General features: G+C 47.9%; 2 protein-coding genes across 3 annotated transcripts in view; one reads left to right on the top strand and one right to left on the bottom strand.

Annotated features, from left to right (window-relative positions):
- SAMHD1 (SAM and HD domain containing deoxynucleoside triphosphate triphosphohydrolase 1) overlaps nt 1-16768 on the top strand; it is a 28332-nt gene extending 11564 nt beyond the window's left edge. For both annotated transcript variants that reach the window (XM_030009633.2, XM_030009635.2), the window contains 9 exons: nt 1622-1722; nt 1831-1939; nt 2541-2632; nt 3999-4114; nt 7662-7801; nt 10617-10706; nt 11933-12037; nt 12406-12543; nt 14695-16768. In XM_030009633.2, coding sequence (XP_029865493.1) covers nt 1622-1722; nt 1831-1939; nt 2541-2632; nt 3999-4114; nt 7662-7801; nt 10617-10706; nt 11933-12037; nt 12406-12543; nt 14695-14817 — 1014 coding nt within the window. In that variant the 3' untranslated portion in view covers nt 14818-16768. The remainder of the gene's footprint in view (nt 1-1621; nt 1723-1830; nt 1940-2540; nt 2633-3998; nt 4115-7661; nt 7802-10616; nt 10707-11932; nt 12038-12405; nt 12544-14694) is intronic.
- A 3675-nt stretch (nt 16769-20443) lies between these two features.
- On the bottom strand, nt 20444-23022 carry TLDC2 (TBC/LysM-associated domain containing 2). Its single transcript, XM_030007796.2, is given in 5 exon segments — nt 20444-20782; nt 21185-21258; nt 21889-21973; nt 22145-22299; nt 22792-23022. Coding segments are annotated over 5 exon segments (681 nt in total). The 3' UTR covers nt 20444-20646.
- Nucleotides 23023-25037: the final 2015 nt, after the last annotated feature.

Here is a 25037-nt window from a genome sequence, read left to right as displayed (position 1 = left end):
GCATCAGCTTTGATGACAGTAGCAAAGTGCTTGGATTTATTGCAGTAACAAACATAGAGACTTGAAGAAATGTGTTGCCTCAAGAGGCAAGGAAGAAGAGATCGTGATTATTAATCCTTGCAATTCTATGAAAGAATCAAGTCCTCTCTCCTCACTTTACAGCTCTTGTCATCTCTTCAAGGACACCCATTCAGTTGCTACCAGAATTAAGAACACGTCAGTGGGAGATTTGTCATGACAATCTGGTCCTAATCAGAATTTGTATGTTGTCCTAAACAAATCACCCACAAATGTTAGCACTTACCCATTATGTTCTGCTGTAGTAGTGTGTAGTTCTACCATGTTTACTCCAGCACTCTAATGACAAACATAGGGAACTTAGCATAATAAAATTCAGTCTGAGGTCTTGTAGGAAGGGGATATTAATTTACAAAGTCTGCAAGTTGATTTTTACCCACTCACCCTCATTTGCACACAAATCTTGCTGCCTGCCACTTCTATTAATCTTGTGCCAGGTTCTTACCCAATGTCTGTTTTCCCTTGTTTGGATTCTATGCCTGTTTTCCAGCAGGATAATAGGAAAAGGAGTGTCATACATGATACAATGCAACCTTCTTGCCACCCTCCTGGTGTTAGGCTGCAGGATCTTCCACTGGCAGGCATTTGTACTGTTGTGGTCTTACCGGAGTACAAGCTCCTCTGCTGATAAGGTCTCTGTGCTGTGACGCTATCACATTGCAGGCCTTCTGGTCCTGACACAAACAATGGGTTGTTTATGCTTTGAACATAGATGGTCTCCTGAACATTGTCCCAGTAGCCGAGCTCTGTGATCAGCACAGGATGTTTTTATCTATGATGTGCTCTCTTCCTGCTGCTTGCACACATTTCCGTTCTTATTCATATCAATTTTAAAATTTCTGTAATGCAGATAACATGAAAGCCATTTACCTGTTTGTGTACAATGTTTTCCACCTTCAGAATTTCAAGACCACTTTATGGCATTTTTTGTTTAGCTGAAGAATCACTAAATTTTCAGGAAAATAATGTTTACGTGCAACTTGTATCTTCTTATTTTGGTGTTGATTTCCTGTTTGCCTCATGGCTGAATTATCACTTGCTGATTAGGAGTTTAAGTAGCTGGCTGTTTAAACAACTTTTGTTTAAAACATCTAAATAATTGTTTTAAAACTCTGTTCTGTAAAGCTGTATAGTTGGTTGCAGAAGACTGCAGGACAGTGACGTGTTTGTGGGTTTAACTAATTCCCTGAGGATTAAATGATTCCAACCTTTTCCCCTCTTCCTTGCTATGCATTCTTTTTTTTTTCGGCATTTCAAAGCTGCAGGCTTTGCTTTAGTAGAATGGGAAGTGAAATACTTGTGTACATGGTTCTTATTCTTCCTGATATTCTGGGAAGTCAGCTGCTTAAGCCCTAGTTCTGGGTTTCTAATGCCCAACAGCTTCTGAAAGCTCTTGCATTGTCTTTGTGTTCTTTGCTGCCTCAGTGTTGGATGTTTATCGCAGGGAAAATCAAAGTCTATTCCCACTGTCTTTAAAAAATTGTTCTGACATTGTTTGCACAGTTTAATTTCTTATTGTTTCTGATTTTTTTTCTGTTGTTAGTGGCCCTACCGTGGTCGGCAAAAGGAGAAAAGTTTCCTATATGAGATAGTAGCTAACAAAAAAAATGGCATTGATGTTGACAAATGGGATTATTTTGCAAGGTACAAATCTTACGGTTTTTGTTTTTATTAAGGATTCCTACTGAAACAATGCTACTGTATGTACAAGTATGATCTCATTGTTAAACACTCTCTGTGGAATATTTTTAGGGATTGCCATCACCTAGGTATCCAGAATAATTTTGATTATAAGCGATTACTTAAATTCACTCGGGTCTGTGAAGTAAAAAACCAGAAGCATCTCTGTACCCGTGACAAGGTAAGCAGTGCATGTGAACTGAGGGAACACTCAGCAGCAAAATGAGTGTGAGGTATAGCAGCACACTGAGAACATAGGGGGCATGGCAAAGCCTGCCTCGGGCAGCATGGTACAGCTGCACTCTGGATTGCAGGGGTGTGCTGGGGTTGCCTGCTGGACACTTTTTTAGCCCAAGAGAGGAAGAAGTAGCTGCTGCTCTGAAAGCTGTTCTCAGAAGCAAGTGGTTTAAGGAAGGGAGGGACAGAACAAACCTCTGTTTGAAAGGGCTTGTGGTGGGTCCCTCCAGGGGAGACTGCAAAACCATCAGCTGTGCATGATCGTGCTCCAAGTCTTCTGAGCAAGACGTGAATGTGGCTTTGGTGAGGGGCTGCTAAAGGAGCAAGAGGTCCTCTTCTCTGCCCAGGCTGCCTGGGGTCACTGTCAGGTCTCTGCTCTCCCATGGCGGCCTGAGTCTGTTTCAAAATTTGTAAATTGTGAAAGATAACCATTCTGCTCTATGCTGCAAATGAAAGGAGACAGCTCATTTGATTCCTTGATTGTTTTAGATTTCCAATTAAGTCAATGTCAAAAGTAAAAGATGATTGGGGTTTTTTTGATTCAGGAAGTTGGAAATTTGTATGATATGTTCCACACACGGAATTGCCTGCACCGGCGAGCATACCAGCATAAGATTGGCAACATCATTGAAATAATGCAAGTATTATACTTTGCTTTTCTTGCATTCTATTTATTTTTAAATTCTTGAAACTGTATCTCTGTTTGGAATATTCAGATAATCAATAAGATGTGACATAGAATAAAAGCCACTGGGCTATATAACCCAATTCTTGTGGCAAGGCTCAGTGCTTAGAGTATCATAGAGGCTGTGATTAACAAAAAAAAAAAGAGAGGAGGACAACAACATCCTTCCATGTGAAATTCAGTTAGAGGAAAATTACTAAAGCCCTGAAGAAGCATAGGACCAGGGTGTGCTTATGCTGTTTTAACCACTGACAGCTGAAGTCAAGTCTTTATCTGTAAGTTAGAGACCACTTTGCTCAAACTGGCTGGTTAATAGAGCAAGGCTACTAACAGAATAAAGTAATGAGCAAGCTTACTGTAGCTCAGCTGAGGCCTGACTTTGTGTTTTTGTAATGTCACAGCAGGAATTGTTCAGGACAAGCTCAGCTGGCTACCTGCGTTTGTACTTCTCTTGTTGATGCCTATAGAAGTTTCCCTATAGCATTATTCTTTTTACTTTTCTTGAAAAGCAGAAATACTAGTATCCCCAAGTATTTTTTTTTTCATTAGGATCTTGGCTGCTGAGTAACCACCTGCTGAGTTTGGAAAAAAGGAACGCAGAAGATTACACAGCACAAGAGTGATTTGTGACTGCTTTCATTTCATAAACTTCAGCTCCTGGTTTAGTAATCCTCTAAAAGTCAGACTGAAGATGCTAAGATTTGACAGTACCTACATGCGAGGAGTAAAACAGCCAAGAAATTTAGTTCTTGGCTTACCATAATTATAGCAGCCTATCCGAATAAGCGTACGAGCTGGAAATGACAACGAGGTACAGGGAACTCTGGAAAAACTTAATCTTTAGAACATCAGTTTTTCCCACCTGAAAATACCACGTCCATGATGCTTTCCCTTTACAATGCTTTGTATTCTCTCAGTTAACTCCTGGAGCAACGAGTCTGTAAAAGGATATGGTCATCTGTGAGGCAGTGTCATTGCAGCTGAGTGACCATGTCACTGTCTTGCAGGGTTCTCCAATTGTCTAAGCAATGTTAAACTCGTAGTCTGAAGCAGAACAAAGTGGACTTGCTCATTCATGGAAAGAAGGTTAAGGTCTGATCTGAACCTGTTTTCAGTAAATGGAAAGATTCTTGAATTGTAATGACAGCATGGAGATAGGACATAGTGCAGTGTGATCAGGGTCTGCCGTGAGCTTGGGATGCAGCTTCATCTATTGTCTTCTATTTATACCATATTAATGCATTTCTTTTTTGACTCTTGAGCAATAAGGTGTTTCAAAATGATGCTATCCTTAAGTCTTAATTTTGTCTCAAACTAGGATTACGGAAGCCTTTCAAAAAGCAGACAAGTTTTTTAAAATAGAAGGCTCTGGAGGAAAACTGTACCGGATTTCTACAGCAATGGAGGACATGGAAGCCTACACTAAGCTAACTGGTATGAGCTCTCAGATTTTGTTGTTAAAGTAGAAGAACATGAGTACCTGTTAAAATGCTGTTTTTACAGTTGTTGGCACAGTGGGCCCTTGCCCATGACTAGGATTCTCAAGTACTGCTTTTATGCACAGATGGTGGGGCAGACCTGGGCCATCCAAACTCTGTGCTGTCATATCTTGCTGGGAGAGCAAGACCTTCTGGTTTGAATTATTTGTATGTTGAAAGAGAGAGAGAGAGAAGCACCAACTTCTTACATTCTGCACACATTCAAATTCAGATTATTGCAAGCAGTGCTGTCAGGAGGTCCTGCCTGTGCCCTGAGTTTGTTGCACTTGTCACAAGCGGGATGTAAGTCAGCTCTGAGCAATGCTGTATCTAGCTACACTAGGTGGAGAAGTACTGTATGTGTGTTGTAGTGTGAAACTAACCCCAAGGCAGGTTTCAAAGGGCTCTGATGGGGTCTGAGTTGCTTTGCTTGAGATATTGCTACCCTGCGTGCAAATATAACAGAAGAAAACAATATATGAACAACTTAGTTTATTGCTGAAAGTTTCTGGTTGCTCAGGTAAGAGCTTGTGAGAACAGTTCTTGTAGGGTAAGTACATGGAGCAGCAACCTGCTTGAAGACTGTCGTGGTTTAACCCCAGCCAACAGCTAAGTCCCACACAGCCGCTCTCTCACTGCCTTGTGGTGGGATGGGGAGAGAATTGGAAGATTAGAAGTGAGAAAACTTGTGGCTTGAGATGAAGACAGTTTAATAGGTAAAGCAAAAGCAATGCACGCAAGCAAAGCAAAACAAGGAATTCATTCGCCACCTCCCACCAGCAGGCAGGTGTTCAGCCATCTCTAGGAAAGCAGGGCTCCATCACATGTAATAGTTACTTGGGAAGACAAACGCCATCACTCCAAATGTCCCCCTTTCCTTCTTCTTCCCCCAGCTTGATATGCTGAGCATGATACCATATGGTCTGGAATATCCCTTTGGTCAGTTGGAGTCAGCTGTACTGGCTCTGTCCCCTCCCAACTTCTTGTGCACCCCCAACCTCCTTGCTGGTGGGGTGGGGTGAGAGGCAGAAAAGGCCTTAACTCTGTGTAAGCACTGCTCAGCAGTAACCAAAACATCTCTGTATTATCAACACTGTTTCCAGCACAAATCCAAAACAGAGTCCCATACAAGGTAATATGGAAAAAATTAACTCTATCGCAGTCAAAACCAGCACAAAGACATGTGGGGGAACTCCAGCACGATTACAGAGTGAAGCAAACGAGCTGAGACTTGTGATGTTTTCCCGTTTCTCAAGGTCTGCCTCAGTGCTGTGAAGAGAAAACACAGAGGAATTACTGAATTCACGGAAACTGGCTAGAGTTGTGTTGTGTCCTCTGTTAGTAGTTCCATGGCTTCCCACTACCATGGTGTCTTGGTTTTGTCTGCCCCTCCTGATCTTCACTGTGAGGCACACCAACATTCGTCTGGTTGGTGTTCAGTGCTGTTGGCACGCCCTTACCAGCTTTGTGCAGCATGGGGGGTGGAGGCCAGTGTGGGCAAGGCAGACCCTGCTGCACTGAGGGGTTTGTGATTGGGTGACAGCTGCAGACCCTGCTGAAGTACTGGCAGCTCTTGCAGCACTGTGAGCTATGGCTCACGAGGATTCCCAAGGCATCTTGCCTGAGTGGCAAGGCAACTATTCTGAGTTTCCAACACCAAGCCTTGGCTGGCCAACAGAGAGTCTCAAGAACTTGTATCTTTGGTCCACGGACAAGGTGACAGAGGGTGAGGGCACTGTTGCAGAGGATCCTGTGTGCTGTAACCTCTGTCATGCTAATGGCCTCTTGCTGGCAATCCTTCATTTGCCACAGCCCCATTCAGCTTGACCATAGACCTGCTGCATCAAGCAGGTGAAGGGGCTGTACAGAGTGCTGAGCTGAGGAGCTGCCTGGCTCCTCTGGCACTGCATGCCTCTGCCCCAGGGGAGGAGAAGGGGCTGGCTTTGAGGGGCAGTAGCTATTGGAGAGCATGAATTGCAGTGTTGGGCTGTGGAAGGCTGGGCAGAAAGGCAAGAAGATTAAGTTCTTAATGGGCTAGGATCTATTCCCTGGGGGCTGTCTGGTCTGTAAGATCAGCCATGCTAGCAAGTTAGCAGCAGGGTCCTGTTGTAACTGCTTGCTGACCAGTGGTACCTGGCAAGGAGCACAGCTCAGGGCAAAGGAGACCAGGACTGTTCCCGGCCTTTTACAGTCTGCCGCAGCAAGGAGCTGCTTGCCAGGGCTGTCCTGTTCAACAAGGAGAGTTGAACAGCAAGGAGAGTGTTGCGAGGAATATGCCAAAGTCAGATGTAACAGTGGACTGTGAAGGATGAGTATGTTCTCTTAAACCAAGGCATATCCTTCCCTGCTTTCAGTAGTTGCAACCTGTGGGCTTCTGAGAGGACAATAGGCTGTTTTCAATAGTCCATGATGAGTGATGCTTCTGTGAAATTGTCCAATTGCCTTTTGGATCTTTGCAAATTATAAACTCCTGTGAGGTTCTGCAGCAGAAAGTTCCCTAGCTTTTTTCCATGCTGGGTGAAGAACCACTGTTAGTTTTTAATTTGTTGCCTCCTAATTCAACAGCAAATCCTAGTTTTAGTAAAGGATGAGACAGCAAACTTCCTTGTCACTACTGCTTTTGCACAATGGATGTGTTAATGGGCTTCTTATTTCCCCTGCGTTATCTCTTAATCTGAAGAGACCTAGTGTATTGTTTCTCGTGGAGAGGTTCCTGACTTTGATCAACCTTGTCCATAAAAACAACCCTCAGTTAAAGGTGTTTTGATACATGGCTCATAGCTTGCTTCTGGAGCGTGTCGGGAGCTTCTTAAGACAGTTGTGGTCCTAGGTGGGGCATTGCAGAGCTATGCTTGCAGCACATGGCAAAGCTGTCTAGGTGTTTCTGGCTGGGGAATGCAAATGGAAATGGAGTGCATCTGTGTTGGTTGTGACAGGTGAGCAGCATCCTGCCAGCAGCGGTCTCTTTAAGACAGCCAAAAATAACCTTTCTGCTCTGAAGCTACATCAAAAGAAACCTGTGTCTTGCTGCTCATATTGATGGTGGGAAACACACTGCATACTTCACTGTCACGTGGAGACAGGAGGGGGGGACCTTGATGCTAGCATCCAAAGTCTGAGAAATTCTGAATTCTTTATTCTTTTACAAGATAGAGCACCCTTGTACCTGAGCCAGTTAATGCTGGGGTTTAGGATGATCTGCTGAACAAGATTGGCTAAATAAGAAGAGGAAGCAACTTCCAGTGAAATAATAAAACTTGTTGCAAGGGTGAGAATTGAGCTAGTTTTTCTGTCATCAATGTTATGGATCTGATGATAATCAAGATGATATTGTAAGTGACTTCTCAGCTGTCAGACTTGGTGTGTTCAGTTATTCTCTGAAAGTGAGTGTCTTTCCTGAAGCAGCAGTTTTTCTTGTTGCTTTAACCTTTGTCCCTGTACATGCATTTTGCTGTGACGCTGGATTGTGACATACTTAACAAAAATCAATGGAACTTTGGCAGATAATATCTACCTGGAAATTCTGCACTCAAGTTGTCCAGAACTGAAGGAGGCACGAGACATTTTGCATAAAATAGAACGACGTGAATTGTACAAGTTTTTAGGAGAGACTCAACCTGAAACAATGAGGCAAATTGTAAAGGTAACGTCCATTGGTGGAAGATTCTGAATTCTGTCCCTGTAAAAATGTTCTCTAAGTTGCTGACCATCTTTTTTTCTCTACTTCCATGTGGGTTTTGTTTGTTTTGATTGGGTTTTTTGCTTAACTGCTATTCCAAAAATAGAGTCAAAAGTCACCTCCTGTCTTTACGTAGCTGAGACATGAAACATATTATCAGCAATTGGGAAGAATTTTATTTACAAACAGCCAGAAGAATGGCAAGAGGTGGTAATTCAGAAGTTGATTATTGCAGAAATATTTTTTGGAAAAAAACTGTTTTCTGAAAAATACAAAATTGCATAGAAAGCTGTTACAGTCCAGTGATTGAGAAGGTTATTACTATCATATTGTGTTCATTAAAATTTCAAAATAATAAGGAACGCATTTGCTTTGAATCGTAATTTGTGTGCTTTACTTTGAGAACAAATGTCAAATTGAATAACAACTTTCTAATTTCTTGGCATTAAAGTCTGTACTTAGCATGTGCATGCATGTATTTTTTCCAGTGTTTGCTTTTCAAAGCATTCATCGGACATCAGTTTAACTGTTGTCTTATTTCAAAATCATGTTATGTTAGCGCTGACATTACTTCAGGTGGCTCAGCTTTTCTTGTAATGTGGAATACCATGTTATCAAATCATCAGTTAATTTTCTCTAAATTTCAGCCATGATGCTTAAAATTTTCCATGCCAAATTTCCAGAAGTGGCTGACTATCTAGAAAGCTTTACTAAAAATAATTCAGCTCTTTCACAGAATAAGGTTAGAGGAGGAATACTAGATGTCTTCTGTCTTTCTCTTCCTGCTCTGTTCCTCTTTTTGTTGGAAGAGAAGGTTTTCTTGTGTTCTTTGTCTAAGAAAAAGTAGTGTTAAGAGATCCTGTATTAAAAAAGTAGAAGGAAATAGGAGGAAGGAAAACATGAAATGGTTGTACATTGATTTTCAAGTTTCTGCCCTTCTGAAGAGGAGTTCAGGGATAGGTAGCTTAACAAATGAGATAGGCAGGAGAGTGAATTGCATGTGTTCTACCTTTAAACAGTTCCTTTTAGAAGCTTGGTTAATGAAAAGAAAAACTCTCACTTTGAAAATCCAGCCAGAGTTATTGAGTCTTGGGGTGTCCAGTGTATTGTTTTGAAGGGAGACTGGATTGCTGTTGGTGTCATAATTATATCCAGCCAATGCTTTGCAGCTTCTGATGCTCAGCTGAGGGATTGGGGGAGAGTTTTTCCTCCTGTGGTGCAGGAGTTGCCTGTTGCAGGAGTGTTGGAGGCTCAATTTCCTCCGTAGTGCTGGAGGTGAGCAGTGGCTGGACAAGACATAGCTGTATCTGTTCTGCTTCTTAAGAGACTGTAATGCTCTTATGTTTAGAATTATAGAATGGTTTGGGTTGGAACAGACCTTTAAAGGTCATCTAGTCCAACCCCCCTGCAATGAGCAGGAACATCTGCAACTAGATTAGGTTGCTCAAAGCTCCATCCAGTTTTGTGATCCTCAAGGTGGCCAGAGCTGGGGGAACATCCCAAATAGCTACAGAATTCTTAAATTCAAAGCTAAGTTTCCAGTTAATGCAAACTGGAAGAGGTAACTTAAAAAAGGCAAGCAAACAACAAAGAAAAGGAGAAAGTTAGCATACATACGTTCTGATACAGAATAGAAATAAAATAGCTTATAAACAGACTGCCTCCTGCCAGTTGCCTCCTGGCAATTCTTTGTCTAGATTTGCTCTCAGTCTGAACTGTTCCTTGGCTTCTTAAGTCACAACAAACCACACATATGCCTCAGCTTGGCAATGCGTGTGATTCCCTGCTCTTCTGAGCAGTCTCCCTGTCTTTGCATTGGACAAATCATCAGCAAAAAAATGCTGCTGGTTGAATTCCTTCCCTTCTGGACCTGTCTCCTGAATGCTCTGTGCTGCACTCAAAGCTTTTCTCCCATGAGTCTCAGTTGCTCCCAGGAAATCTTGCTTCATCAAATCTTGCATCTTCCCCAGAACATAGCAGCCCTGGACAAAGGTAAACAGGCCACCTTCTCTCTCCTGCCCAGCCACAGCCATTTAATGAGAACTTATACGTTTCGATGAACAACTACTCTCCATCACACTGTGATCCTCTGCTTGGCTTTAGTCTAGCTATCTGCAGGAAATACCCTCTCAGATCCAAAACCAGACAAAAACCCCTTTGTGGGTTTCAGCTTTTGAGGTAGGTCACCATCCCCTCCAAAGTTTGCCTAGGAGCTTGCTGCTTTTTGTTTTGTTTTAATAGTGATCAATGACATTACTGATCTTGTCTGTCTCGTGTTTTTTTTTATATGTTTCAATGTATAGGTATAAAAGCTTTATTAGAAGGTGAGATCCTGCAGCCCTTCATTTGGAAAAATAAAAAAAATGTTCGGTAAAAACATTTAGTATTCCGCTTTGGGGAACTTAATTGCAAAACATTTGTATTAGTAAACCAATTGCTTGAAGGCAGTTATTTTCTGCTTTCATGGAGATTTCAACTTCCTGGATGGACTCTCTCTCCCCCTCCACCCTCCGTCATCAGGTGTAAAACTCTTCCTCCACAGACTAGCAGTATTTGGGTCTTCTTGGTTATATAAGCTTGTTTTGTTTCTACAAATTGGTAGAAAAGTTACGCCTAAGATATATAAGGATTTGAACAACCAGATTGCTGCAAGAAGAGTCTGTCAAGCTACAAAGAAATGAAAGTTTTAGTTTAGTGACATGTTCTATCATGCATTTTGTTGCCTTGGTCTAGACCTGATAGTGCATAAATGTAATCTGAGTTACTGTCTTTTTTTCAGAATAATAGCCTGGCAGAAAGCATTGCTAAATCCAAGCCAGAAAAGGATCCTCCAGATGTGGAGCTAAAGGCTGAAGATTTCATAATTGATGTAAATATCTCTCAGAGCAGTTTCAGAGTAAAAACTTCTCAATCACAGTGGGTCTTGTATACCATAGTGAAAATTGAAGATAATGTTTCAGTACATTTGCAAAGTGAAAAAACAAACCCACAGGGCTGCCTCGTAAATGCAGTCCTAGCTGTTCAGCTCAAGGCTCTGAGAGCAAGGAGCTTCACCCTTTTGGGAAGGTTTGCTGTGGTTGGGAGTGCCTGGGGGCAGAGGCTTCAGGCAGCTTCACTGGGCTGTCCTTTGGGCACTTCTGTTCCCAGTGACAAATGTGTTCACCCATGACTGTCCTCACTCTGAAAAGGGGTAGTATGGAAACCTTTGAGTTTTAGCATATGGGTGTTAAAGTCAATAGTCCAGGAACCACTGCTGCGGATTATGAAGGCAAGTAAACTGTGGGCCCCAGTGGGAGGATAACAGGCACAGTGACTTCCAGGCTTCTAGTATTGCATGCCTGATGCATGGCAGTTGCTCCTGGGTTTTGTCTTCTGTATAAAGCACCTTGCTGCCACAGCTCAGTCGCCAGCCAGGACTGGTGGGAAGGAGAGAGCGTGAGACAGAGGAGAGAGCTTGAGCAGTCTGCATGTATTGAATAGCTTAATCCCTGTTCTTGGTTAATTCTGGGAAGAGCTAAAGAATCGCTTTCCATAGAGTGCATCACAAATCACTTCTAAAGCTCCCTTGCATTGAAGAGTCACTTCAGGCTGGGTAAAACTGTAGCAATTTACTTAGCTTTAAAGTAGTTGACTGTGCATTCCTTGTCCCACAAATTGAAGTCATGGGCAAGCGGGCTTCTCCCTGCTGACCACAAAACTGTTGGTGTACCAAGAAGATGTAACTAATGTTGTCTAAACCTCATGCTTAAAATTGTAAGCTCTACTGCTGCCTCTGTAGGTTGTGTGTTTCGTGGAGGCACAGGCTGGTAAGGGACCAGCATGCTTCCACTGTTTGAAACTGGAGTGTTTCAGAGCATGACTGGGAGCTGGTTGGTCTAAATGTGAATATCCACCTGGCAGCTTCAGGGTGAAAGGTGGTGGAAGAAAAGATATAAAATGCAAGTACCAGATTGTTTTATTACATAATCATTTGTTAATTACTGTTCTATTTGATTAGTGTCATTTACAGAAGTCTGGTGTGTATCCTTTTATATTTATTGTGAGAAAACTTAAGATAAACATTAACAAATGCCATTTTCTTTGTTTTACTTCAAGGTTATCAACATGGATTATGGAATGAAAGAACAGAATCCCATTGATAAAGTTCTCTTCTATTGCAAGGCTGATCCTTCCAAGGCAGTCAAGATCAGTAAAGAACAGGTAGTCTTTTATTTTCCTTGGCTGGCTTCTGAAGGGCATCTCCTACACTGCTAGCGATAGAGGCAATTACAGTCCTTCACGGTAGTTCTTGCAGGAGTTGTGGAGAGGTTGTAGAATCTGTGTCCTTGCAGGTCTTTGGTGTGTGTTGTACTATGACAATCTGGAATCCTGATAGCCTTTGCATATGAACAGTATTTAACTTGAATACACTGGGAGTCTTAGAAAAATACAATTGATTTGGATAAACCTCATGGATTGTAGTGGGATGTTTTTTACTGCTTTCCATTTGTATTCAGATGAAAAAATTGAAGTTCAGTGGACCCTAAATTCCAAGAAGTACTAAAACTTATTTCTTTTTTATTCCAAAGGTTTCAAAGCTTTTACCGATGACATTTGCGGAGCAGGTTATCCGGGTTTATTGCAAAAGTCAGGATCCAGATACTGTTTCAGCTGCAAAACAGTATTTTATTCAGTGGTGTATAGAGAAGGATTTCACCAAACCACAGGTAACATTCACATGTTATTTTTCTTGTTCTTAGGGCTCTTCACCTTTGTCCATAAGCTTGCTCTTTCGTTAAAAAACTTGGCATTCAGGCCTTGTCTTTGTGGCAGAGCCACTCCTCACTAACCTAGCTTCTGGTTTTATTGTGGCTCGCATCTGGGCGTGCTTTGGTTTCACTGAAATAGTGATGGATTGGCATTGATTTAACTTAAGTCATTTGAGAAGTCATGTTTCTATAACAAAGTTAGTATCCACACAGACACTCGCTAGTTCATGGATACAGGTTTCCTCATAAAAGGCTTAAAACACCACTGAGAGATTAAAAGATCTAGGGAAGAGGTCAGATCAGTTCTTCTATTGCTTTTCCTCTTTTCCTTCCTTGTTCACCAGCTGTTAAACTCACTCCTCCCCCAGGAGATTCACACCGAGTCCATTTGCTCTGAGTTAGAGTGGAAAATATCTGTGGGAACAAGATTGCAAACCTCTACTCTCTGGGCAACTAGTCTGTAGTGTGAGTTGCCTGCAAGGCTTTACCTGTTCTCTGTGTTTCCCTTTTCTGTCAGCTCTCAGAACATACAAGTTTCCAGCTGTGAGGAAGGAAGAGGGTATATTACAGCTCATCTGACATTTTGTTTTGTCTTGGGAACTGTGTCAGAGCTGCCCTGGCAAGTAAAATGGAGGCTCTAAAGCAGACCCTGAGTCCATATGTCTTGCTTTGCATTCCTCCTGCCAAAGGTGGTGGAGAAGCCTGTAACAATTGTGGCTGTAAACTGGTGCTGTGTGATACAGCATCCCCATCACATGCCCCTTGCAGGAAGGTGAGCGCCTTCATCTAAAAAAATTACCACGTGCTGCTACTTCCAGTATATCCTTCATTGTAGGGAAGCAGTTACGGTTGTATTAAGTAAGTTTTCTCAGTAGAAAATGCTAATGGAGCCACTCTGCTATGTGCATGAGCTGTGAAGTTTCTTGGCTGGAAGTGTCAGTAGATTTGATAGATGTGCTGGCAAATCTGCTGTTACATTTCTCCCCTAATGGTTGGCTTTCACTTTTGTTTCTCTGATAGTCATAGTGGGAAAAGGAATAGCTTGCTTCAGTTCCATGCACTTTTTCAGGTATTTTCCACTATCTGGGATCAAGCATCAAAGTAAAATAAATGCTTATATCAAAATTTCCCAAGTTGCTTAAGAAATGCAGTGTGAACAGTTTGTTCTGAGCCATGTATTTTTATCCTTTTCATCAGGTATGTTAATATCCCTGACTTTGCATCTTACTTGCTAGAGACACCTGCAAGTCTCATTTGGGGAAAGAGCTACATCCTCTGAAATGAAAGACCACCCAGTAGGAGTGTTCGTATATGCTAGAGCTACAGCTATAGGCACAAACAACTTGTTTTAAGGCTTGTTCTTACGTCATACTTACGGCATCCGTCTTTTGAGAGCAGTTCATTTCAGAAGGGCTTTTTACAAATGAATGGAGCAACAAGCTTTCTCTGCTTGTAGAGTATGGTTGTATCCTATAAGCATGTTCTTCTAGTTCAGGCATACCCATCTTGCAGGCATGTTGCAGAACATAGCAATGTGTATCTCACCAGCTTATTTCTAAACTTAGAGAGCTTATTGCTTTCTCCTCCGTGTTTGCGGTGCCTGAGCACTAGATTAACGTATATATCTGACAAGGATGGGCACCACTGCCTTAGACCATACCAGTTACTCTACCGACATTATATGCTTTAAGATGGTGAAAGGCACATCCAAGCACCTACAGCTGGTAGATTGCAACAGTTTTAAATGAAATACTGCGGCAAATTGAGAGGAAGCACAATAATGTTTCTGGTTCATATACCAATGCCCAAAATACAAGCCTGCTGATCTTCCTAGATTTTCTGGTAATAATTTAGGAAGAGGTGAACTGCCAAGGGTGAAGGCTTCTCAGATATGCGGAGAATTTTTTTTCTCCCCACCAGATGCTACCACTGACTACAGCAGTTTCCATCTCTGGGATGTGCGGTCTTCAATGTTTGTTGATTTACAATGCTTCTAGGACCTTGGATTTATTTTTTCTATTAAGTCTGATACTGAGCTTTTCCCCTGCTTTAGGATAGAAAGCAAAAGTGAATGTACTATCATTAATGTTTTCTGACTTTTAATAATAGGATAGTGATGTGGTTGCCCCTCATCTAACTCCAATGAAGAAAAGCTGGAATAACACGAGAGATGATGAACACAGGACAGCTTCAGAACCCAGCTGCAAACAAAGGCTTCCTTTTGATAAGTAACACTTTTCCTTTTGGCACTATTCAGTCAGCTTCTTCAGAAGATGAGTAAACCTGAGCAGCAACTCTTTTAAAAGCCAATCGGATGGACTGTAAGAATTTATGGAGCAATGCAGAAATGCATTTTATAATACAGTATGTTTTAATGTAGGTACTTAAACAAAGTGCATATTCCAAATGGACTTTTAAAAAATTAACAACCTATTACAGCAGAGCAAGCTCAATTCTCATTTATTTTTGAATGTATTGGTACTGTGTAGCAAGAGTAACTGTAAAAATTGCAATTCATCGTTATTACAAGAAGTGCTGAAAACACGTTACTGTTCCTTCTAGTCCTGATCCCTTCTTAAATGATTGTGATACTGCATGAGCTAGCAGAAAAACTTCCAGCTCAGGTTTTTGGGTTTGGTTTTTTTTTTTTCAGTACCTGAGGAAGAGAGGAGTAAGTATGCTTCTGAAAATATAGTGAGGTAATAGAACTTTGAAATAACCATAGATGACATCTTGAAGAATAGCAAAACAAAATTTCATTTAAAAAGATAAAAGGAGGGGAGAGGGGAATCTTTTTAATAACCAAAGATTACTTTTCTGGTAATCAAAAAGCTGATGAAGATGCAGGCCTCTTGCTATAAGTGTGACCACAATTTTTATTGAAGTAACAATGCATTGCAGTGACATGCAGCCTTTTATTGTTTTATAGTGTATTTTTGATACATTGAATGTTATATTTTTACTGTTACACTGAACTGCAAAAACTGCTCAAAACGTCCATTGTTTGAGTGCTTGCAGGAAAGCAGAGCTACCCAAATGTTTGTCAAGGCAGGTAGACGTGCGCACGGTTCTTGGCACGGTTAGTGAGTCCTGGCAGGATGCTGCACTGGCTCTGCTCTTCCTTGCACCAAGTGTGCCTTGTTTCTGCATTACACTGTACTAGGTAGACAGGCTCTTCAGGAATTCTTCCATTCTTGTATCCCTTCCCTGTTTCTTCTGGATCTCCGATTGCTGTTCCTGTGTAATCTTTCTCTCCCTTGTAGAACTATAAGGGTTCTTATATTTGTCCCTTACTGGCAGTACTAAAGTGAGTGTTGCTAAATGTCCGTCCAGTTGAAAAAGTGGATGAGGAAGACTGTTTTCCTCTCATCTGTTGCTCAGGTCTAAGAGGAAGGCTGCTTTCATTAAACAAAAGCTAAAAGCTTGAAAAAGCCCGCCCTCAAAACTAAAAATGCAAAGCAAAAGGTTCAGTAATACTCAGAAATTGGAATGAGCTTTGGATTTTTATATCTGAAATGGGGAAAGAAAAGTTCAGCATTCTGTTTTGACAGCAAGTGTGGGTAACTAGGTTAGTTTCTGAAAATTAACACAATGGGAATTCACTGTGAGAGAACTGCAGAACTTTCTTCATATCTGATTACGTTTCCTTTGCCCTTTTTATCATGAGAACTGATAGCTGTTAGGCAGAGGGAAGGAGAATGAGTATTCACATACTTACTCAGATTTCATTTGTTGAAATAACCAGGAGTCATTTTGCGCTCTGCTGCTTTCTTATGTGCCTGTGCTCGTGTGCCTAAAGGTGCAGCCTCTGCTGTTAATCTCTTTAACAGTATTTCAGATCTGCAGGTGTACCAGGTAACTATTAGAACGGGTTGTGACCACTTCAAAAGCTTTTAAAGAACTTCTTATTATGCTCCAAGAAACAACATCATAGAGTGAAGGCATTTATCTCCCTTATCTGCATAAAATCAAGTATTGTTCAGAATAATGTAATTCTGTTATTGCTGCTTGGGTTTGTTTTGAATCTGTTATAAAAGGTGCACTTTATACTTGGGAAATATCTTCTTGCTTATGTTTAAGCAAAAATTCGTACTTAATGCTAAGTCCTGAGACAGGGCATTTCTTTTCCTCAAACATGTTAATCTGAGCCTCTCTGGACTAAGAATAAATTTATAAACAATGATTTTACTATTCTTTTAAGGAATTGCAGTGTGCAAACTTTTTTAAAAAATGGTCTTACTGCATAGTTGTAAACAACCAAATGTATTTCTAAAGGACAAATGCTGCTCTGTGGAATTGCAGATCTTCCAGCTTGAGGAGATGGTTTCTTAATTTATGTTTACTCAAGTGTGGTGTGAATGGTAACTGCAGTGGAGCCAGCTCAGCTGTAAGGAATCATGGTGCCAGGGCTGGGGGGGAAGCTCACAAGGGTTGTGCCAAGGTGGAGTATCCAGCCTCTCCTTGTGCCTTGCGGTGAAACTGCAGCCACATGGCTGTTGCCATGCCTGGGCAGAGCAGGCAGGCCTCTGACTTCAGCATCCTTACAGGAGCTGGGTTGCCTTTAGGCACTGCTCCAACTATTGTGTCGGGGAAAAGGGAAAAGTGAAGTCATGCTTCACCAGCCTGGTCACCTTCTATGACGAAATGAGTGATCTGATAGCTGAGGGGAGAGCAGTGGATATTGGCTGCTGCAACAAGCTGTTGAAGTATGGACTGGATGAGCAGACAGTGGGGTGGAGTGAAAACTGGCTGAAGGACTGGGCCCACAGGGTGGTTGATCAGTGGCAGAAAATCTAATTGGAGCCCAGTAACTAGTTGTGTACCCCAGGGGTCAATACTGGGTCCAGTCCCAAGTAGTCTTCATTACTGGATGATGGGACAGGGTCTACCCTCAGCAGGTTTGCAGATGACACCAAACAGGAGGTGTCATCAAACAGGAGGAGTGGCTGATACACCAGAGGGTTGGGCTGCCATCCAGAGGGACCTCGTCAGGCTGGAGAAATGGGTTGATGGGAACCTCATGAAGTTCAACAAGGGGAAGTGCAAAGTCCTGCTCCAGGGGAGGGTCAGGCTCTTTCACCAGTGTGTGCAGGGGTCACCCACCTGGGAAGCAGCTTGGCAGGAAAGGATCTAGGGGTCCTGGTTGGACACATGAGTTGACCATGAGCCAGCAATGTGCTCTTGCAGCAAAGTATGCCAGTGGTGTCCTGGGCTGCCTTAGGCAAAGCAGTGCCGGCAGGCAGAGGATCCTTCTCCTCTTCTCAGCACTGGTGAGCCCACCCCTGGAGTGCTGGGTCCAGTGCTGGGCTCCCCAGTACAGCAGAGACAGGGACAGACTGGAGAGAGTCCAGTGAAGGGCCATGAAGGGGGTGAAGGGACTGGAGCATTTCTGCTAAGAGGAGAGGCTGAGAGAGCTGGGACTGTTCAGCCTGGAGCAGAGCGGGCTCAGGGCGATCCCATCAGTGTGTATAAATACCTGGAGGGAGAGTGCAGAGAGGACGGAGCCAGGCTCTTCTCAGTGGTGCCCAGGGACAGGACCAGAGGCTGTGGGCACAAACTGGAACACAGGAGGGTCCTTCTGAACGTGAGGAAACACTTTTTCACTGTGAAGGTGGCTGAGCACTGGCACAGGTTGCCCAGGGAGGTGGTGGAGTCTCCATCCATGGAGATACGCAAAAGCTGCCTGGATGTGGTCCAGCTGGCTCTGGGTGGCCCTGATGGAGCAGGAAGTCAGACAAGGTGACCTCCGGAGATCACTGCCACCCTTGACCAGCCTGTGATCCTACCCCAGTGCTACTGGCAGAAATGTAAAATGGGCCTGCAGTCAGGGGATGTGTGTCGGCGAGGGGTGAGGCAGGGCTGAGAGGCCTGTGAAGAGGATTGGTTCCCAGTGGCTTCCTCGGCAGCCAAGCTTTATTGGAGCCTTTCCCCAGTCTGTTTGGTGATGGCTTGCACCTTCAGTGCCTTCTCTGCTGCTGCCACCATTTGCTGCAGCAACAGCTTCTACGGGGTGGGGAAGATGTTCCTCCTTTTCTCCCTGATCTGAAGGTGGGGGCCACAGGCTACCAGTCCTGGGATGTGGGGGGTCTTGTTAATTCGGGGGCTCTGCTGCGTGCCCCCAGCTATGCTTGCAGGCTGTGGTGACAGCAGTGGGCATTGCACCTCAACAAGCAGTCTCGGTGAGGACACATGGGCACCTCATCATGCATCAAGGTCCTCAGGGATGGTGCTGCGCAGCCGGTGGCACCAGTGCACAGGAGGTTGGGTGCCCTGAGCGGCTGCAGTGGGCTCCCGGCACGTGCTGCTGGGGGTGTCCAGGAGCCCCGTGGGGAGGGTACAGGGATGGAGGGATCTGTTCCCCTCAGGGCACCTGGTCAGAGGAGCTGTAAACGACAAGTGAGCCAAGCCTTACAGTCATGGGATAAGGGAGGTGATAAGTGCCACCACTTGTCTGTGGCACTCTGTGGGAGGGGTATGGGCAGGAGAACATTAATTTTTTCAGTTGGGAGGATACAGAAAGGGAGGGAGACAAACCTCGTCCTACTAACTGATGGGCTCTCAAGAAGCTACAGGCAACCAGGACTTCGCAGCTGGTTGGAGTGTAACTCTGCAGGTCTGGGGCATTGGAGGGGGTTGGTGGGACTCCACAAGCAGAGGAGGAGGGAGGAATGAAGAGGGGGTAGGCAGAAAAGGGGTATAAAATGGGTGCGTGTAAAATGGGGCTGGTCAGTGAGTTGTCTGGCTGAGCCCTGCACCTGATCTGTCTTACCTTCTGTGTCCTGTTGTCTTAAATCCTTTCTTAACTCTTTCTCTGTTAATCTCACATAGCCTGTGTGGATGTGTGCTGCAAGGACAAGGTGCCAGCTGCTGGAGAGACCAGCGTGGGTGGGTTTGGGGCCAGCAGCTGGGGTCAGACTGGGGCTGTAGGCGCCTCTGGTGTCAGCTACTGGAGTGGGTGGGAGTCCCAGTGCCAGCTGCTAGAGGGCGAGTGGCTGTGTTGTCCCCAAACTGGGTGTCCATGGGGGAGGTGTGTGTCATTTGCAGGTAAACTTTAAGCGCGACCATCTGGTGTGTATGGGGCTGTGGTGGGGGTAAGAGGGCAGGGATGCGGGCAGGGGGCTGGGCAGGTTGAGGCAGCTGTGTCCCTTGGGTAGATGCTGGGCTCCAGCAGCCGGGCAGGAGGGTCCTGGGCTGGAACGGCTGGAGGAGGCCACAGCTCCTGACATCCTTCAGCACCCATCAGGTCAGGGTGAGATGCCCAGCGTAGCCTGGACACCCCTGAGGAGGAAGGTGTGGTCCTCAGGAGGTGATGGGGTGGACAGAGTGGATGCTGTCAGAGGGGGACAGGTCCCCACAACCCCCTGGAGCAGCACCCTGGGCCAACCCCCCCCCCCCCCCCCCCCAAGCTTGCTGCGGGCACGCAGCCCCAGGCTGCGACAGAGCACGGACGGTGCTCTCGCAGCTCCCGGCCTGCTCGCTATCACTTGCTTTGCACAACTTCATGGTGCCATGCATTGTTTCTAGGGCAAGGACAAAGCTGGGAGTGCAGCTCTGCCTCTTTATTGATGAGTGGTCACCATAGTGCCTGCCAGCCCTGGCAGCGCCATCCCCAGGGGCAGTGGCTGGTGGGGCAGAGGCTGCCTGGGCTTGCTTGGTCCTGCTGGCATCATGCTGCTCTCGAAGCTTGCTTCTCCATGTGGGACTGTGTGGTGCATGGCCCCATCATGCACTCTCCTCCTGGGGTGGCTCTACGTCATCCTGGCCAGGCAGGGTGCTCAGTGGCATGGTGGGGGCCAGTCCTGCAGCCACCCCGGCATGGTGGCAGCAGCACTGCAGGGGTCTGAGATCCCACTGCAGCCTGTCCCCATCATGCTGCCCCCACCAGCTGTTGGCACATGAAATAGGGACATTGCTGGGGACAGGGTGGAGGGAGGCAAGGGTGAGGCTGTGCACCATCCCAGCAGGCTCGGTGAGTGTTGGCAGGGAACAGCTGTGCACGAGACATCGGTCCCAAAGCATCCCCCCTGATGCCACCTCTGTCCCCAGGTGTGGGTGGCAGGGTCAGGCCAGGCCCCACACTTCCAGGTCTTGGACGCAGAACTCTTCCCAGGGTGAGAGGGTCTCATTGTCAAAAGTCTCGCAGGGGTGGCTGCCACTGTAGTGCAGGTCTCTATCCAGCCACAGCCCAAATTTACTCCTGGGAAGGTGCCAATGGCATGGTTGGCTGAGAGTTCCCTCCCCTGTCTCCTCCATGCCTGGAGACCTCCCCAGCCACCTCCCCGTCCCCAGTCCCAGCTGCCCTCCGGCCGAGGAAGCCAAGCACAAGGGACAGGCACAACGGGGATGAGACAGTACAAGCAGCCACCCCTGGGGCTGCCACCCTGCCTGCAGGCAAGGAGCAGGCAAGCCTGCCAGCAGCAGGGTCAGGGAGATGAAGTGGCTAGTGCTGCTGGACAACCTCCACTGGTGTTTTTGGGTTCAAACCACTGGCACTGCCTGGACCCAGCTCTGCAGGGCAGCCTGGGCTCAGATCATGGCCCTGAAGGCCATCGGGGCTGGGGACCCTGTGGGCTGCTGAAGCTGCCGGTGCAGCTCCTACCTGCCCCCACCAATCATCAGTAGGTCTATGTCCCCTTTCACAAAGAAGTTGTTCCTGCCTGTCCACCTGAACACCTGTGTGAGGACAGCAGTTGGCTGGGACTGTGGGCTGGGACGCAACATCCCCATCCCCAGCCCTGTTCCTGTCCTGCAAGGGACAGCTGGAGGCTGCTGAGCAAAGCTAGCTCTGCCTGTCCCCACTGTGTCCTGCTTCTCCAGAGGAAGACCTGGCTGAGCCTGTGGGCACCATCCTGGTGCTGGCCCATCCCTGCCAGCAGTGCTGGGGGCCCCCCCAGGGGATGGCTGCCACCCATTGATGCCACCAGCCCCATCTCACACACGGACCCCTGCTACTGCAGGCAGATGTGGCTGAGCTGCCTCCATGTCCCACTGATGCTGGGCTGCGACTGCCCTGGCATGCAGAGGATGCCCGGTGATGCCTGGCCGGGCAGGGTTCCCTTCCCTGAGCCCCCCTCCCTGCATGGCTGGCTGGGATTTGCCTTTTCCCCCCAGCCCTGGATGAACCTGGGGAACTACAGCTGGTAGGGTCCCCCGGCTGCTTCACCCACATCCAGCCAAGTGCAGTCATATCACCCCAGACCCCTCCCCAGCACCTTGGGGACCCCCCAGCATAGCCAGGTCCCAGGGGCATCACCAGCCCCCCCACTCCGGGGTGCCCTGTGGCTGGCAGCCTGCAGCCCCCACCTTCAGCTCCGGGGAGAAGGAGAAGATGAAGGTCTCCCCTTAGAAGCCATTGCTGCAGTGATTGGTGGTGACAGGCACTGAAGGCCTGGGGGGAACAGAGAGGGGGACTCCCATGCCACGGTGCTCGGTGGGGCTCCCCAATGCTGGAGTGTGTCCCCCATCCTGCTGGCAGCAGTGAGGATGTGGCTAGGCCCCGGGTGATGCTGTGTTTGCTGCCCCCAGTGCCATGGGGCAGCTGGGCTGGGGAGGGCCTGGCTGTGCCTCTGTATCCCTGATGAGCAGCAGGGTGGGGGAGCCTAGCTGGCCCCTGAACTGGTACAGGGTCCGCAGGCTGAAGCTGTCCTGCCTGGTGCAGCACAGCAGGTGCCAGGGCTGCTGTGTCAGCCGGGGAGGGGGCAGGTGGGGGCCCAGCTGGGGCAGAGCGGGCTCAGCCAGGGCTGGCAGGCTGCTTCTGAGCATCCTCCCCCACCCCAAGCATCCCCCCTGAAGAGGTCTCCCCAGGCATCCTCCCCACCTCATGCCCAGTATCATCCCAAGACATCTCCCCAAGCACTCGACCCCCTCCCAAGAGAGCATCCTCCCAAAAGATGTCCCCAAGAATCCTCCTCCCCAAACATGTTCCCAAAGGGTCTCCTCAAGCTCCTGGCCCACCCAGCAGCCTCCCAGCATGGTCCCCCCACAAGCATCCTCATCCTGAGAACCCTTCTGACATATGTCCCTAAGCATCCTCCCCCCCCCACCCCCTGCAACCTCCAAGAGGCACTGCTGAGGTGGCTGTCCCCTGGGACAGAGGGATGTCACCCATCTGGCCTTGCACTGGACCAGTTCCTGGCAGAACAGTGGCCATGGCTGCCAGGCACAGGGGAGGTGCGTGTGTGTTGGGGTCCTTGTGCTGTCCCTCACCTCCTGGATCTCCCTGTCCTGCAGGATGCTGCTTGGTGTGCTCAGTGCCAGCCTGCACGGCTCCTCCAGTGCCGGGGCCGCTGCTGCGGCTCCCTCCCAGCCTGGCTGCCCCTCTCTGGCCAGCTCCCCACATCCCACAGGCAGCTCCTCATCCTGGTCGGGCTGGGGGCAGGTGGAGGTGAGCATCTCTGCAGGGTCTGAGGGAGCAGCATCCCTGAACTCATCCTGCATGGGGTGTGTCCCATCCAGGGGCTGGGTGAAGAGGCCCAAAGGCCACAGGGATGGGCACTTGGCTGAGCCTCCAGCCCAGCTCCTGGCTGCCTGCTGCTCCCAACAGCCCTGCTGTGCCGTGCCATGCCCTTGGTACCCTGCCAGGTCATACCACCACTGCATACAGAAGTACCAGGGTGGGGGGCCCTGCCTGAGGAGGAGGTGGAGGGAGAGGAGGCAAGGGAGGCTTTCACAACTGCAGCCCAACCTCAGCACCAGCAGAAGGGGTGAAGCCCAGCTGCTCCCCTCCTTGTCCACAGCTGGGCTAGCCCTGCAGCACATGGGGTCAGGGATGTGCCTTGGTCCTGGTGGCAGCTGGTGACAAGTGCCTCAGCTGGCCACACGCTCAGGGCGGCTGTGGGTGCAGCCCCTGCCCAAGGGCAGGTGGGCAGCAATTCCCTGCTACAGGTGAGGGACCGGCAGAAAACACTCCAAGGGCACAAGAGGACAGCCCCAGGCAGCAGGAGATCTCCTGCCGCGAGGCGAGGGTGCTTGGATCCTCAGGGGGCAGCAGGGCTAAAGGGGCAGGTCCCGAATGTGCCCATCACCCCTCTGCACTTCCTCAGCCCCCCGCTCTCCCCAGGGCAGCCCCCATCTGCCCAGCCAGCCATGCATCCAGCCCAGCTGGTGCCTCCTGGCACTGCCCTGGAGCTCCTTCCCAGTGCCCACACTGCCACGTGGGACCCCATCACACTAGACCTACCAGGAGTTGGTAGGAGGCACAGAGCCCCCTCATCGCAGGTGCTGCTGGGAGCTGTGCTGCCAGGGAGCCCTCAACACCACCCCCGGTTAATGTTCACCTGTGCTGGTCCCACCCGGCACATGACATGGATGGGGATGCCGACAGCCTGCCCCGGCTCATGGAGGGGGGGGGAGGGGGGGGGGGGGGGCGTGTCCAGGATGTGTCCCCCTGCAGAGCCAAGTCCTGTGTGGTGCTGGGAGGGGTGGGCAGGTGTTCCCCTCCAGCCAGGCGCTGGGAGGCCGGTGGCCATCGTCTCCTTTGCAGCCCAGCCGCCGCCTGGGCCAGGGTCTGGATCACCAAGCAGGGAGCCCTGAGGCTGCATGGGAGCCCTTGTTTTGGAATCAACAGGCAAGTCATGCCTGTGTTGCTGTTTGCAGCATGACTTTTGCAATGGTTGTAGCAACTGCCAACACCTGGTGGCACGTGCCCCTTGCTCTGGGAGAGGCAGCCTGGGCTGACATCCTGCAGCTCACCTGGGGGTGAGCCAGGGCCCCGGGAGAGCTGGGGCTCAGTGGCTGCAGGAGGAGTGAACTCCCCCCCCCCCCCCCCCCCCCCCCCCCCCCCCATCCCTGCCCATGCCTCACCATCTGTCCTGTCTCTTTCCATGTCCCTGTCCTTTAGTCAGCCCATCCCTGCCTTGCCCTTGACCCTGCTCCTGCCCTGTCCTTTCTGTACCCCGCTCCTGTTCATTGCCTGTCCCTGCCCTTGACGCTGTGCCTGACACTGCACTGTCCTGCATTGCCCCTGCCCCTTTCTTTATCTCTTCACTGCCCCTTCCCCATTCCTGCCCCTTCCCTCTCCTTTTGCCTTCCCTGCTCATGCACTTGCCCATTGTCCTGGCCCTATCCCTGCCTCTGCCCTTGCCCTTTCCCTGCCCTTGCCTCTGCCCTGTCCATACCAGTGCCAATGCTTCTGCCCCTTGCCCTTCCTCTGCCCCCCCCCAGTGCTCACACCATTACTTCTTCTCAGGACCACTTCTGAGTCCAACTTGGGGACCTGCTCCCCTGGGAGACCCAGATGGAGCCAGCCTGGGGACGTCGGTGGGTGGCCAGGAGTGGGCCCTGGGCACAGTCACAGGAACAAATTCAGCTGCTGGAGACAGAGGACAGAGCTGCTGCCTGTGGCCCCTCGGCTCAGTCCTGCCTCCTCCTGCCAGCACCGTCCCTCCTGCTGGGCAAATTATTTTCTATGATGTTGTGGGAAGAGGAGGGCTGTAAAATGGATAGCCCCCAGC

Source organism: Aquila chrysaetos, chromosome 3 (genome assembly GCF_900496995.4).
Source record: "Aquila chrysaetos chrysaetos chromosome 3, bAquChr1.4, whole genome shotgun sequence".
Lineage (NCBI taxonomy): Eukaryota > Metazoa > Chordata > Aves > Accipitriformes > Accipitridae > Aquila > Aquila chrysaetos.
The sequence above is the reverse complement of the archived record's forward strand: the minus strand, read 5'-3'. Positions and strand labels throughout refer to the sequence as shown.